A 16,937-nucleotide genomic window follows, 5' to 3' on the forward strand; every position below is an offset into this window, starting at 1 on the left:
ATTTTATTTCACGCTTAAGAATATACTGCTTATTAATAACACAAATGGAGTGTAGATATTGTTGAATTAAATCATTATTGTAATTAAGAACACATTCTTAATAGTACGTAATAGGTATATATATGATAGTTTAATTGTAATTAGTTTCTTTCATCAATTCTGTTATACTAGCTGAGTAAAGAATGTGTAGTCAAATGTATTTCAAATTTCTTTGTTATACAAATTAGGAAATCAATTTGTACAGTATTAGACTAGGCTAAAGAACTTTTTTTTTAATTCAGCTTGATGTTCTATGAAATCTGAGAAAAAGAGAACTTACCAGTTGGACACATTTCAGCAATTGTAGCAACATAGGGTTCATTTTGGAACTCTGGCACATTGTCATTGATGTCTTGAACTTTGATAATGAATTCAGACTCTGGTTCTACAGGCTGCATTGATAACCTATCAATGGCTTGTGCTCGCAATATGTAGGAGGATTTCTTCTCTCGGTCTAGCTTCTTCATTGTGTAAATTTCACCAGTATCTTCATCAATTCTAAAGACATCTCCAGCACCTTCTCCAGAAAGAATGTACTTTATAGAAAAGTTAACTTTGTCATAATCTGATTTTAGCTGTAATACAGTAAAATAAAAGAAAAGGAAGGTAACATATTACAAAATTTGCTAGGATATACAGTTTCTCTTTTAGTCCTTTTTCTGTTATTTTGTGATGTTTTGCTCTTTAAATAACTTTTATTTTACCCTAAAAATACATGCCAAAATTATATTTCCTAAGCTATAGTATGTGTATATAACATAAAGTTAAAAATTATACAGTTTTGTTCCACAATTTACGAAGCGCGTTTCAAAGATAAACATGTTAGATTTTTTCACTGCACGAAGCACTAACACGGATGAACCCTTGGGTACTACTGTACATTTGGTCAAAATAATTCTCTTTGGGAAAATCACTATGTCCAGTGCTGTACCAATGACATTATGTGTTGCTCTTGCACTCGATTTATCAAAATCAGGCCCCAAGAGTTCTGAATATAGGGCTTTATGTTAAATTACCAAGTACCCTCTATTTGCTTATGAGGTATCACTACTTTTGCAGTAGTACTGTACCATTACACATCCAACAGTTCTGTTTTTAACTCATGTGTCCAAGTAAAAGTGAGAAAGGGGGCTTCTCATTCCAAGAAATATATCATGACCTAGAAAACATTGAAGCAATTCTGAAATGATCTACATGTACATGCAAAATTTCCAAGGTAGATCCCCACCTTCCTCTCTGGACAGTAAACAGGAATGAGTAATTTATGCCTGGCATTAAATTTTTTTTTTAAACTAAAAATATAGAATAAAACATTGTTATTTTTGGTTTTCATAGTCTGTCTTATAGCAGACAAAGAAGGTATGTCCTAATTGATTAAAAAAAATGTCTGAATGATGATTCCTAAATTCATTAATATTCTCCAAACATATCACTACATTTGTAGCTGGATCCACATCATCCTGCAGATTTTACATATTCTGGCTATGTTTTTCATAAATCTATTGAGACTTCAAATAAAATGATCATTCATTAACATCTTAAGTTTTTCTAGCACGTAAAGTTCAAATATTTGTTATTTACCAAAATAATAGGTAAAACTAGAACTTTCCTGATGTTTATATACAGCCAGCTGCTGACATATTCAAAAAGCTGACTGTTTACAGGGTATTTATTAAAATGTTCTAAAACAGTAAATGTTTTAGTTACAGTTACAGTACCTGCCCAATAGTACGTGGAGCTGGGTCTTCTTCAGGAACAAAGAATTGTTTCCATATCCAGCCACGACGTAGGCGACGATGAGAAATATATTGTTCTTTGTTGAGACTTGGGGTTTTTAAGCAGAGCTTTGTTCTTGTTTCATTTGTTACACAGCAGCCCATCATAGAAAATGCAATTAGCATGGGCAACCAAGCAGAACAGTTCATTGTTCTTTTTTATTATCTTGTTCCAGTATAGTACAAACAACACAAATGTCACTGCTTTATTAAAACGTTTTTATGTTTCGGAGAATGTAAATTGATAATGTATTAATCTTTCCCCGATTTTAGCAATCAGGCTTTTCCATTTCTCTAGCTTTCTGCATGCCTGTGAAAATAAATATATAAAAATCACCTGAAAAGTTTTTTTTTTAAATTCAAAACATAAGCATGAACATGAAAATACTCTAAATCTGTCTATTAAAATAATATGGTTAAAGTGGTAAATTACAAAATCAGTAATATCGAAGAGTGCATCTCAATTATTTCTTAATTTTTTTGTGATCATTAGAGATAAAGTTTAGAGCTTGTATGAAGAGCCTTCAAAAGCACATTCATTAGATTGTATACAGCATTATCATCAGTTTTTAAATGATACTTTCAAATATTTTTTGGTAGTGTTAACACATGAAGATACTTTTAGATTAACTATGTTTGTTTGCAGGGAGGAGGCAATCAAAACAAGATGTTTCTGTGTTTACTGCAGTTGTATTTTTTTGTGTGCATAGCCAGCAATACGTCACTCTATTATGCATAAGCCGATATCTCTTTAACAGAAGTCATTTGTCTGTCATATTACTCAAGGATGTGACATTCATTTATAATGAATTTTGTCACCACATTATAGAAAAATATATTTCTACTCTGGAATCTGTCCAGAGATAAGCAACCAAATACATTCCACAGCTTAAGGGAATGCCCTAAATTAAATTTACAGGCTGAAGGAACAGAACTTTTTAGTCTTGAACAGAGAAGATTATGAGGGGACGTGATAAGGGTATTCATAATTCTCAAAGGCAATGGCAAAGTCAACCCAGGGGACTTCTTCAGAATGAAACATAAACCAGAGGTCAAAAGTAGAAAATACATGAAACTGCATTTAAAGCTGAGAACAGGAAGCTCTTATTTACCAAAAGGGTTGTGGGAGTATGGAACAATACAGGGTTACAGGGGAGCTGGAGCCTATCCTGGCAAGCAATGGGTGCAAGTCAGGATACATCCACAACTGGATACATCCATACATCAGAGGGCACACACAGATATAAACATGCACACACTCACACTGGACAAATTTTCCCAGAAACTGATTAACCTACCAATGTGTCTTTTGACTGTGGGAGAAAACTGGAGCACCCAGAGGAAACTCGCAAGAACAAGAGGAGAAATTACAAATTCTATGCAGAAATCACCCTGGAACTTACCCCAAGGCCCCAGTGCTGTGAGGAAGCAATGCTAAACTCTGCTCCACCATGCCACCTGCATGTCACAATACAGTACACCTGTCAATTTAATATTAAATGTTTTGCCTTAGGGCGGCACTGTTGCACAGTGATTAGCATTGCTCAGGACTTCTTACCTGTGGCACTCTTCACCTGCTGAAGCCAATTTTTTCATGCCAAAGCCTTTAACTTATACTGTTGTCTTTCAGTTGTTCATAAACATTCATCTTTTCCATTTCCCCAGTGTTTTCCAAGGCATTCAATGTTTCTTTATTTCCCCTTTTACCTCCATACCAGATAGATTAAAGGGAGAAAAAGGGTAGGCCAAATGAAGATTCATTCATCTCAGAAAAATTAAAAATCCTGTTGTTTTTTATTTCTACAAAAATTAGTGTTGAACTGTTGCTGCAACACTTTAAATATTTGCATCTAAACTGTTTAGCTGCTCATCCGTTTCCTCGACATTACATAGAGACCACCACATGTGATTCATTTATAAGCTGCTCTTTTGTACTGACAGTTCTTGTTTCCTTTAAATTTCCATTTTTTTCTCCTTCAGTGCCTGTAACACAGCTTCCTTTATACTCTTCATTTTTTTCACAAAATGCTCCTTTATTATCCGTCTGTGTCAAAACCTGTAACTTATCCAGATGCAAAAAGCATAGACATTGCCAGAAGTGATGTTGTCTAAACATCACCATGCCTTCAAAGGCATTTTGTGATGTTTGGATTTTCTCTCTTTCCAACTGGTAAAAAAATATTCTCACAGCTAACATTTAAACTCTAAATTCATGATAAAATGAGATGATCTATGGTCCCTAAGCAAAAATGAATTCTAATACAAAAGTATCTTGGTGGATTTAGAATGGAAATTAAGACCTTCTACAAAAAGAAAATACCCAACATTACTTAATGAGTTTCTGTTTATCAATGAGTACAAGAGATGGAAAGTATCATTTGATGCAGAAAACCCCAACTTTTGTCATTTCTTTTCTATTCTTTTTCTTTTCTCTCCTCCAAAATAAAGTACTGATCACTTGTGCTTGCTCCCAGTTCCAGAAATAAGTGTGTCAAAACATTTGGTTGTTTCCTTAAAATATTTAAATATCACTGGTTCCATAGCAACATCCCCTTTTAAGACAAAAGCCAAATAAATTATAAACACATGCAATATATACCTAACCTGACCTAAATTAGATAGATTTTAACAAAAGAAAATTCAACAGCTTTTGCTTTAACTGAATTATGAAAATATCTTCAACAAATGTATCATTCATAGGCCATGAAACTACAGATTTCTTGCCATTATTACCCTTGAAGTGTCTTTTTTCAAAATGTATATGTTGGTTAACAATCTATGCCAAGAATCAAACATTTATCTTGGATGGTTTTTAATATCTGAGATAAGACAACTGGATACTTTTACAAATAAAACACTAGTCATAATATAAAATTATTCCGTGATAGTTATTCAGATAGTCAGTTATTTAGTGATAAGAGCAAATTTCCAAACCTTCTAAAAAGTTCAGAGTTGTATAATATAATTAGATACTTTTCTGTTGTGATGTTAAATGAGAAACTTCAGCTGTGAACATTCCACACTCATTCTGAAAATCTTAAACTGACGTTGTTTTTAGTTTTCTTTTATTTTCATACTCTTACACTGAGTTCAAACCAAAAATTGTACAATCCCAGCTCCATAAATAATACATTTCTCCATAGGCTCTCTTTATGGACTTTGTAAAAGAATAGGCTGTTACTTTGGTCTTGCTCCCCAGTGCAGTGCCTTTCACTTTGAAGACATACAGTGAGGGTTGGTTCCAATGCACAACCTCCACTCGCCTCTGCTCAATGGGAACACTGTTTGTGTGCAGCTGAGGTGCTGGCCAAAAGCAAAAAGTTCTTTGTATTAATGATACTCTGAGAGTTATAGAAACCACTGAGGACCATAAGCCCTATTTGAATGTCTGCTAATTCTGCTGCTGGCAGATGAGTGAAAAGAATAAGGTGTTCAAACTGTCAAGATTCCTGGAAAATGAAGAAATAGTACAGGAACGTCAGGGCAGGCTTTACCTTGTGCTGCACTACTGGGTAACACTTCCACAGCAGTTGGAGTGTGGCATAATGGTCATACTGCACTACATTCAGCATCTAAGCACTTGGAGACAGAAGTGCAGACTTTGGAATCATTGCCTGACTTCCTTGGTGACCTACAGCAAACCACATCTCATTTGTCTCCGACGGGGAGTAGTAATTGTTCTTAGGCTGTCCCCATTTCTCATTCAGGTCCAGCCTACCTTCACAGAGTTACAACCATTGCCAGGACTCCTGCTTCCTAATGAGCTATTGCCTGTTCTGTTGCCTGATGAGCCCTGATAAGCCCCGATAAGCCCTGATGAGCCACTGCAGTCTTTGACTGTCAAGAACATTGTGGCTTAAAGGAGACACAGGGAAAGATAAAGGTGGATTCTTGGAACATTAATTTCTACCTTTGAGTCAAATGCAGATACTTGCAATATGGAAAACTGTGACTTAAGTCATGAGGCAATTTGTTCATCAGTCACTTGCTACAAAGCATACCTTAGCTTACTAGAATGTTATATGGCCTTGTGCACTGTCATTGACAGTGATATGAATCTATTGCATCAATCTACATGCAGGCAAAGTTTGTCTCTCCTCTTTGATCAAAAACTTTAAACTATCTCTAACCACTTTTTCAGTTCATTCAACCTATCATTACAAACACTCAATTACTGCATTAATATTTACCTCAGGGCATTCTTCAAAAGTATGACATCCTGAGTGTTTTTCACAAATCTTTTGCAGTCACAGATATCCTTTTCTCATTATATGGTTAACTCTCACTGAATATTATTCAACTCTGTTTATTATTTTTAAATTTCTTTCTTTCATATTGTTCTGCATTTTTGGTTTCCAATCTACTTAACACCTGCTTTTGACTTCTCATTACAAAACATGAGTACCCATAAGACTGTAACTATAAGTGTCACTTGGTGGGATATGGTTTCTTTATATTTTAATTCTAGCATGGAGTCATTACTTATCTGATATACACTATCTGTATCATGCTTAATAACATCAACCTCTACAGACCCTTCACACCTATATGAGCATCCTTTTTGTTTGACATACATACATATACATACTTTACTAACAAAAGCAATTTACTATTGACTACAAAGATAAACAAAAAATATCAAATCATGCATTATTTCTAAGAGATGTTTCTGCTTAAATTCAAAAGTCTTGCATCTCTCATACTTTTAAGCATTCAACATTTTACTCTATAAATGTTCACAAATGATCAGTAAAAATAATTTCACTTACTGTACTTAATTAACAACCAATCAATGTACCAATCATAAAAGCTCATTTAGTCATTTTAATACAATTGTGGATGTGATTGTGATATTCATGTTACTAAACCTGTACCCATAATTATTGAAAGTTGGGACAAATATGCACTAATTATCAAAATGCCACGACTGTCACAACGTAGGAGATAAGTGGCCACTGGGAAGCTGAGGGCAGGACTGTCAATGTCAATGCCCATTTTTTTAGGCACTGATAAGCACCGTTTGACAATCACATTTGCAGTTTCATTACATTTGGACAGGTTCAAATGTTCAACTCATGACTGATAGTGGGCAAGGCTACTACACGTTACCTCCTCTTAACAAGATTTGTATATTTGATTGAGGTATCTCTAAGAAAGACATTGTGCTCTACAAATACAGTATGCTGCTACATAGTGAGACAGAAGTTCCAGGCTGAAGGCATTAGATAGTACTATACACATGCGAGTTTGGTTCTGAGAAACCAACAGAGAACAACTTGTTGTGGTTGGGAGACATTCTAACTTTCCAAACACAAAGTGGTGCCATGTTTTTTTCTTCGACAAGTCAGAGTTCAATTTATTCCAGGCCTCTCAATTTTATCTTCTTTCTAACATCCACAAACTAAAAACCAGAGGATGTCCGATTATATCGGAAATCAACTGCCCTACTACTCACATCAAAGCTTTCCTTAATAGCTTAATGAGACTACTTGGTGAAGATATTCCTTTGTACATCAAGGATTCTTTGTTTTCCTGCTGTTTGACAGCTTCCATTTCAAAATCCAGAATGTTTCATCTTCACCATGGGCATCACATCCCTATACACTTCTCTGTCATTTCTCATGATGACAGATTCACAGCTCACACACAGTTAACAAGCATGTAATGCTGGATTCCTCAAGCTACAGCCTTATGCAACAAGCTGGAGTGGTTCTCATCCTGAATAGAATTTCCTTCAGTAACCTTTCTTTCCACCAGGTCAGACAAAACACTTAAAGTGTGCTCTGTTTTATAGAGGACATTCTTTACATTGCATTGACAGGGCCCTCACGCAAGCCAAAATCTGCACTCAGAATATCAATCCTACAAAGACATCCTGTATCCAGAACTGCTTTATATCATCCAGAATTCACAGAATGACCACTCAACTGGAAACTTTTTTTTTTCCAAACCACACAATGCTGACAACTTTATCTATGCAGGCTCCTTGTCCCTAGTACCCTTGACTGTCCACAGCAGTCATCCATGCCAGATGATGTACCACGTGCAAATACATATCAAGTAGCTAACATGACCTCTCTGCCCATTTCAAGATCACCCAGAGGGCATCATGTTTGTCCCTTAATCGTATTTATTGTATTGCCTTTCTTGTAGAAAATGCCCTGCTATCTACAGTACATTGTCAAAACAGAAAGACAACTACTTAGGGGACGCGTCAGAGCAGTGAAGATCAAAGTTATCGCCAGACTGACAGTTCCTCATTTTACATCACCCAGCCATGATTACAAGGACCTTTCTGTCTTTACCTGCCCCTTTGTTTCATATTCCTTTGTTTCAAATTTTCAGTAAGGATTTGACCTTTAGTTTTTCCTCCATAGATATGTACACTTGCTGAGCTGCATGGAGTACTCCTGGCTGAGAAGAATATGATTTCCCAGGGAAAAAAAAAATCTTAAACTGTAGGTGCCACATCAGGTACAAATATTGATATCAGCAAATAGAGGACAAATGAGATATTGAACTCAATTATTGAAAAAGGGGACCTTGTTGGCATTCATCCTCCTTTGATTATATAATAATTTTAAATAACCCCACTTTTTCTGTCAAAGATATAAATCCATCTGTATTTTGTTTTTGTTTAGAAACATCTAATGCTTCATGTTTAGCACAATTGGATGCTACACTCATTTGTTGCATTTAAATTATGAATAATTGTTTTCAGAATAATTTATCATTTTGCTTCAATGTGATAAAAGAGCCAGTGGCAGCTTGTGGAATGGGGCTAATGTTATTTTAAAGGAGTCTTGATTATTTGTCACTTTGAAAACACATTTCAGCAGCCGGGAATCAATTAACACTAAAAAAAAACCTGTAAAAAACTCATTAATTGCACAATGACATTCCAAATGTTTTCCACTTCATTTGCAATCTAAGGTTTGTGTTCTGTTACTCATTCATGATGGGAAGAGCAACTTCTGGTGATCTATAATATGGAACATTTCTGTGTATTTCACTTTCTCTGATGCTAATTAATGATTATGGTGCCATTTATTTAGAATACATAAGGTGAAGTAGATGAGGCTAAATTATTATAGCAAACCAGGGATTCAGGGATTTAACTAATCATTTCAGTTTGTAACCACTTGCAAATGTGTAAAGATTCAATGTAGATTGGATTTGCAGTTGCACATATTTTTAGGTACTATTCTGCTGCAGTATAAAATAGATTTTATAGTAGTTTGATATTGTACTAAAGAGCCATCTGTACAGAGTTTGCATATTCTGCCTTGTTCAAGGTAGGAATGCTAGATTCTAGTGTTGTTGGATCTCTTACATCTTCACAGAACTCCAAACAGTTACATGGAGTACAACAACCCCATGATCATTGTTAACAGAGCAAGCTATAGAGTTTATGCAGACAGATATGTAGGCAAACAGATCTACAGTATCATTTGACTCTGGCTATAACCAGTTTAGTTTTAAAACTGACTATATAATTGAAAACAGTGTGTGAATTGAAAGCAACATAACCAAATGAAAAGCAGCCATTTTTTTTGCATTTAAGAAGTTATTAGCAAGTTTTTATTCTTGTAAGATAAATAAAACATCTTTTTTTTAGTCTGATTAAAGAGGCATATACAGATTTCAGAAATCTTTTTTCAGAAGCATCAGCCTTCTTCCAAAGTGCAAAATGAAAAGAGCAGAGGCTGTTTGAAGGTGACATCGAAAGAGAAATAGGTATAGGCTGCAAATGCCACCACAGACAATGCATATATTTAACAATGTGCAACAAAAGCACCTGAAAGAGTAGAGAGAGAACCAAAATGACCATTCAAGGACTAGACAAGTCATTCCTGCTAAGGTCAAAGGAAAACAAACTAGTTCAGGATGTAGCTGAAACAAGATTAGTATGATATGGTACAGAATACCCATCATTATGTTTCCATGCTTAATGCATAGTTTCTCTGTCAGTCTTGATAATTCTTTGCCAGGTTTAAGAATCATTTAAGTTTCTTGACACCCTCTACACATTTCCCTCTACATTTCTGGAACATGTTTATTTTTATTAGCACAAGCATTGTGACACCTGAAAACATATGTCACCCCCCTCCTTTCATCATCTATAAATTCGCTACATTACTCTGCTCTCCTCCCTACTGATAGCTGATGTGTGGTGAACGTTCTGGCGCACTATGGCTGCCGTCGCATCATCCAGGTGGATGCTGCACATTGGTGGTGGTGGAGGGGAGTCCCGATTACCTGTAAAGCGCTTTGAGTGGAGTGTCCAGAAAAGCGCTATATAAGTGTAAGCAATTATTATTATTATTATTATTATTATTATTATTATTATTATTATTATTATTATTAAATAGTTTTTGTATTACTTGTTTTTTAAATTGTCCAGTGTATATTTTTCTTGCACTTCGTATTTTCGGAAAATTTATTGTTCATTTGTTTATTTTCTTAAAATATGTAATGTGAACCCCCACAGAATTTCTTTTAAAAGGTGACTGTGGCCTAAATTGAATTTTGTGAATTACAAACTGGGAAAAAACTTCTTCATCTTTAAACAAGAATCATTACACTTTTCACTTACACTTACACTGAGTTGGTGCACAAAACTGACATTTGTTTTCCATCTCAGACGTAAAGCTGTAAATCATTGCATCCCTATTCAACTGGAAAAAAATGAAAAAAATAATAATTTGTCTGTAAATATTCGGGCTGTGCATCATTTCTTAGTTTACTGTATTATGAATATTACTAAAAAAAAATCGGATTCTCTTTTTACCCATACTAATGTCTTCAGCAATATGCTTCATTCCTGGAATATCCTACCCAATTCTATATCATGTACAGTCCAGTGAGAAACAATGGTAGCCTGCCTCAATGTTTAAACTAACAACATATTCATTTTACACAAATTGCTTGTTTCAAAACATCGATATAAGGAAACACTGCCAAAATGAAGCAGTGTAGTCTCTTTGGCTTTCAAACTTGCCTTTTGGCAAATACTGTCACTTAGTGATGGAATCTGTCTCTCCCAATTGAAAATCAAGTATGCATATTATAAAATCACTTTGGAAACAGCTACTATATCTACATGGCATCTTATGTTAGCAGCTACAGTATATGCTATCAGCAATATGCTAAATTAGCATTTGCAGGGTAGAACATTTAAATATCCAACGGGATGTATGTGTGAGTTCAAAATCCAGTTTTGTATAGAATGTAATGAATTATTGGGTTCATTTAAAAAGAAATGATCAGTGTTTGAATATTGGCTTTACACATATAAACATATACTGTATGCAAAATGAATCAGTGATATTAGCCATTTTATTAAATAAATATTGCTGAACATGACGGAATACAATCCCCATAATCCAGGTGCCGGTGTCTATATCCTTCATTAAAAAAGTGTATTAGAATCTGACTATGATAAGTGCATTCTTTTGTAATTAAGAATAATTATTTTTTTGTATATGTAAAAAAGGTGTAAGGTTAATAATTTCAATTATTAAATTAAAACGTATTTATAGCCAGTCCACCAGCAATCTCTCACTGTTAAACATCTAGTGTTATATTTTTGTTTAAATGGCTAAATTGATCTTTAATGTGTTACAAATCCAATATTTAATTGATTTTTTTCTTTTCAGTTTTTAGAATATATGTTTTTTTATAACTTGTAATGTATAAATTAGCAGTTTACTGTTACTTAATGCCTGTGAATAGTGTCATCCTGTTACTATTATAAATCTATACCCTTGTTATACAACAACCCTGTTTTGCTGTAACATAGATACAGTAGTTAAGTTACACTGTACCTTCAGAGAAACAACTTGCAAAATATTGCTGGATATAGTAGGTGATTGTGCAAATAAAAAATAAATAATAACCAGCCAAAGAGAAACATACCTTAATACTCCTGACACTAAGATTGTATAATATTCTGAATTTTAAAATGGAACTAAAATATATTTTTTTAGAATCACTTGCATTTATGTCCTAACAATAAACCTAAAACCCTAATGCTACTAATAACTTTACAACTGAGTTGGTGCGGACAAACTGCAGAGAATACAGATAATCAGATAAAACTAGAAAGGTTTTAAGTTCACAAATTGCCAGGAGTTTATACAAACCTTCTCACTTCTTGCTTAATATACTGTGTATTTATGTCATTTCAATTATTTATTTCTAAATTATATAAATACATAAACATAATTAAAATCACTTTGTAAAGAAAATTATCCAATAAAAGTCAACAATTCAGATAACATGATAGGATCTAGCTCAATAATAAGATGTGAAGATGCTAGAAAAAAACCTGATGTAAGTGCATTATACAAATAAAATGCAGTAAGATACTCCAAGGTTTGAGCTGTTTACATTTCACTATACAATTAACTGTGTGAAAAAACCCTCCAAAGCCCAGAATTATTTCATCAGTTACTTCTGCACTTTTTATTTTATGTACTGTAATGTAAGAGATAGATGTAACAAAAAAAACATTGAAAACCACAAGAACTAAAATGTTCTCAGTTTAGATTGGTGATAATAATAATAATAATAATAATAATAATAATAATAATAATAATTGCTTACACTTATATAGCGCTTTTCTGGACACTCCACTCAAAGCACTTTACAGGTAATGGGGACTCCCCTCCACCACCACCAATGTGCAGCATCCACCTGGATGATGCGACGGCAGCCATAGTGCGCCAGAACGCTCACCACACAGTGGGGAGGAAAGCAGAGTAATGGAGCCAATTCATAGATGGGGATTATTAGGAGGCCATGATTGGTAAGGGCCAATGGGAAATTTGGCCAGGACACCGGGGTTACACCCCTACTCTTTTCGAGAAACGCCCTGGGATTTTTAATGACCACAGTGAGTCAGGACCTCAGTTTTACGTCTCATCCGAAGGACGGCGCGTGTTTACAGTATAGTGTCCCCGTCACTATACTGGGGCATTAGGACTCACATGGACCGCAGGATGAGCACCCTCTGCTGGCCCCACTAACACCTCTTTCCAGCAGCAACCTTAGTTTTTCCCATCCAGGTACTGACCAGGCTCACACCTGCTTAGCTTCAGTGGGTTACCAGTTGTGAGTTGCAGGGTGATATGGCTGCTGGCTGTGTTTTTTTAGTCTGTATTTTACATTGAATACTGAACTGCATAGAAAGATGAACTAAATCTTTTGCACTTTTAATCAAAGTAATAATAAACTTAGCAAATGAAAACCATTTTTTAACATGGACAAACTTTATTTCCCTGAGTAATTAAGAATAAATTTATCCATTGGCAAACACATTTTGTATGTTTGTCAATTGGTTAACATTTTTTCTATATGCATTAAAAACATCTAAAAAGTGAACAAAGAAACACAAAAAGTAATGGTTGTAACATATGTTGCCATTACTGATGATTGTTTTTTTGCTTTTGTTTCCATCCTGGGTTGAAAAAAAGCAAATCAGATTAATCCGTTCACAATAAGGAGACAACAACAGTCTGAGTACATTAAAGCCTGTAGTTTGTCTGGTTTGTTTTATTCCAGGCTGAACAAATAAAATGACTGAAGGACAAGGGAATTATCAGTGGTCCCAGTGAATGATTTTACGACTTAATAGTTAATTCATTTTCTCTTGTGTCTTTCTCCCCTTTCCAGCTGGGTAATAACTGGTGTAAAAGGCCAGGTACAAAACAGTAAAGGAAATAAATACTTACAATAGTTGCTTTGTGCTGTTTCCTAGTCAACAGGGTTTAGCAGACTCATCTGATACTGTGTCCTTAGCCTTCTGATTTTTTATGGAAAAAGACAAGGAAAAATATAGGCTGAAAGGCCCAGATTTAAACTGTCAATTTAACTGATGGCACAAATTATCCTTTTGTGAGCCACTGCTTTCACTGAATTCACATGCTCTTATCTTTTTGTTGTGAATGTCTTCTGTGTTATTAACATTAGCAGATTGTCAGACTGACACAGTGCATATTGGGTCTGTCTCTGCAGGGGTACACTCATGGGGGTGTGTGTGCCTACTCAGGTCTGCATGTGCATTTGTATGTGACTTCAGCACTCTTTATCTTCTAGCATTTATTTTCTTATTTTAATGAAAGGGACAATATTTTCCATTAATTTTGACATCTTATTCAAGGCACACAAAACGTTTAAGCAGAGCAGTAATTGTTTTCTGAAGTCCTTCATTGTGTTCATGTCTGTCAGCTAAGTGCATCTGGACATTGGTTTTCAGACACAGCCAGTCATCAGTCTACATTTTTTATCATGGTGTAACTCATTTTTAAAATCAGATATCACATCTTCTTTCATGCTCTGATGTACAACTACTCAGAATATTCAGTTTCCAAATGTAATTGAAAAAAGTACACTGTGTGAAGGTACTAAATAGCTTAAGAGTTATATCTTTAAAGGGTGTGTGCTTTGAAATTAGTTGAAAGCTTGTTTGTGAAAACAGACCTGTTTATAACATTAACAGCAACAAAAAAATAAATGTTTTGTCAAAACGTTTTTAGTAACTACTGTATGTAAACCTTTCTTTAAAGAAATAATTTGCAAAGTCAAGGTAATTGAAATGCTACAACATTCTATCAGATTGGCTTACAATTTTAGAGACAGCATGAAATTGTGTATCTAATAATGAACACTGCTTTACTGTATGTCTTTCTCGGTGTTCTTTAAAATACTATTCATAATAAATACATTTGGTATCATTTACCCAATCTGGACCACTAATCTGTAATGTAATTTTGTTCAAATAGGCCTTTTTGTAAAAAAACAGATGCAAAATATAAACTCTGTGACATTACCAGATTAACTCATTTTTTTCAATGTGCTCAGCTCTCAAATTATGTAGTAGCCTTTATATTCTGTAAATAATAACAGAAAAAAATACATTTTTTACATGAACAGAACTACTATAGATTTTCTTTGGAAGAATTGTGGATGAAAATTCATAGGAAGAAAGAAAAAGCACAGGAAATATGAAAATGATGCTTTGTTTTTAGCAAAGACATTTTGAATATTTCCTTGATACATATAATACAATAATATTGTCACTATAGTGCAATCTAAGGAATCTAAAGTTAATTAACCAAACAGTTTTTGAATGTGAGCAGATTGTGGTACAGGCTGCCGATTGAGAAGGTAACTAAGAGGTAATCAAGTGGTCATCTTTATTTACTCCAAAACCTCCATATCAACATATTGCATTTGACACTAGAATGATAACAGGTTTGAGCTAGTCAGCAAAACAGGCTTTATGTACAACATGTTGTAACAGGAGCCAGAGCAGGTGATGACATGGTGTGAGTATAAAAGAATTGTCATAGCTTTTGAGGTTTAGCTCAGATCAGAAACAGGTTTCAGCCTTGAAGTTTCAGCTGGTGCACCAATACTCAAGATAGAAGCAAAATTAAAAAACAAAACAAAATGGCTGAAGACAGTTGTCTTGTATGCACAGGAAGCTCACTTTACCATATTATAATTGCTTTGTCACTACAATATAGTGGAAAATACTGACACAATAAGCTAAACAGTTTTTGAAGAGGGGCAGTTTTCAGTACAATACAGTATATTTCGCCACAAGGTTAATGACTCCACATGGATTTAGCAAATTGGTGTGCAAATCGATAGCCGATTTTGATATTGATTTTCTGTACGGCACTAAGTTCAAATTGAATCGGTACAGTAGTTCCCAAGACAGAGGCTTTGAATTTACTATGCTACTAGAATTGGATTTACTAAATCTGGGTGTAATCTCCCAGTTTTATTTTCAAAACTTTCTATTGAAATTCTATTGAATGAGAACAAAATGTGGGTGGAAAATAATCACATTAACCTGGGAGGTCTAAAAATGAAAATGGTTTGAAATCTGCCAAGCTTCATTTATTTTTTACAGTACTTCCCGGGAATCATGAAATAATGGTCAGTTGGCTATCTTAGCTCTTGCAGGTATCACATTTAACTGTTTTAATTGTATCATAACAGGAAAGATATAAACCAAGCTGATAGTTAATTGACCAAACTATTTTTGAGTAGCAGCAATTTACAGTATGGGTTGTATAAACACGATGATAATGGACAATGATGGCCTATTGTGGACAAACAATATTTTCACAGCAACCTCTCAGGTACTGTACCATTGGCTGTTCATAGAATCATAAACCCTGAAGTCTACATCAAGCTATACATTCCTTCTCAGGAATTTGAAAGTGTATTTCACCCTTATAGGCTTGGCTTCACTGTGTCCTGCTACATAGATCAAGATCTTGATTGAGTTGTGCTTTGTGCTACATACTTGCCTCATCTGTCCCATTGCACTTGATACTGTACATATAGAGTTGACCAGTTACCTGGTCATCAGTTAGAGACAGTGTGAACTTTGTTTGGAAGCCTTAATATTGTTCTGGTCTTCTGTTTGCATATCTCTGACATGTTCTCAAAGTATTGTCATTAACTTCACGTAATCACCAGAAACTGAAAAACTCAAAAGAACTCTATATAAACAAATAATACAGATTCTCTGAAACACACAATTACAAAAGTCTCTATTTTATAAAAAACGACTCAGTACTAAATCTATAAATATGACCATAACAGAAAACTAAATCTGAAACATCACAATAAGTTGAAACTAATTGGAATTGTATTTGTTAGCCTCCAAGTCATTTAGTATTTTTCCCTCAAGGTCTGTGTCCTCAATGTTTAAATATAGCAAAGACATTTTGACAAAACACTTTATTGTAGTGTCTAAGGAAATATGTTGCAATCAGCATTCCTCTGTCATTACACTAATAGTCAGAGTGAGCAATGTGATATTTAATTCAATTGCAGTCTGTCCTACTGAAATGCTAAAAAAAGAAATCATTCCAAATTTTCCATTCTGTCATTTTTGGAATTCATTTATTGCTGTGAAATCACAACATGCATTCATGTTACAATTGAATTGCTTCAAAAATGGCAATTTGGAATTGATCAATCTTTAAGCATGTTAGCTTAAGATTGTGCTAATGGTGATCTTTGAATTTAAAATTCAAAATACATGAGCATGCAATTGACAATACACTGCACATCTGTTAATTTGACACTCTTAAATTG

At 34.4% G+C, this 16,937-nt stretch overlaps 1 protein-coding gene across 3 annotated transcripts in view; it reads right to left on the reverse strand.

The window, feature by feature from the left end:
* The window catches only part of LOC102696194 (cadherin-7-like), a 58,083-nt gene that overhangs the window by 29,459 nt on the left and 11,687 nt on the right, over window positions 1-16,937 (reverse strand). Inside the window, exons 2-5 of one of the 3 annotated variants that reach the window (XM_069191009.1) lie at window positions 13,550-13,620; window positions 3,373-3,521; window positions 1,758-2,124; window positions 320-614 (exon numbers count right to left, since the gene is read on the reverse strand). In XM_069191009.1, the coding sequence (XP_069047110.1) occupies window positions 320-614; window positions 1,758-1,964 (502 nt within the window). In that variant the 5' untranslated portion in view covers window positions 1,965-2,124; window positions 3,373-3,521; window positions 13,550-13,620. The remainder of the gene's footprint in view (window positions 1-319; window positions 615-1,757; window positions 2,125-3,372; window positions 3,522-13,549; window positions 13,621-16,937) is intronic. The other 2 variants (XM_069191008.1, XM_069191010.1) reach the window with 2 other exon arrangements.

Source organism: Lepisosteus oculatus, chromosome 6 (genome assembly GCF_040954835.1).
Source record: "Lepisosteus oculatus isolate fLepOcu1 chromosome 6, fLepOcu1.hap2, whole genome shotgun sequence".
Lineage (NCBI taxonomy): Eukaryota > Metazoa > Chordata > Actinopteri > Semionotiformes > Lepisosteidae > Lepisosteus > Lepisosteus oculatus.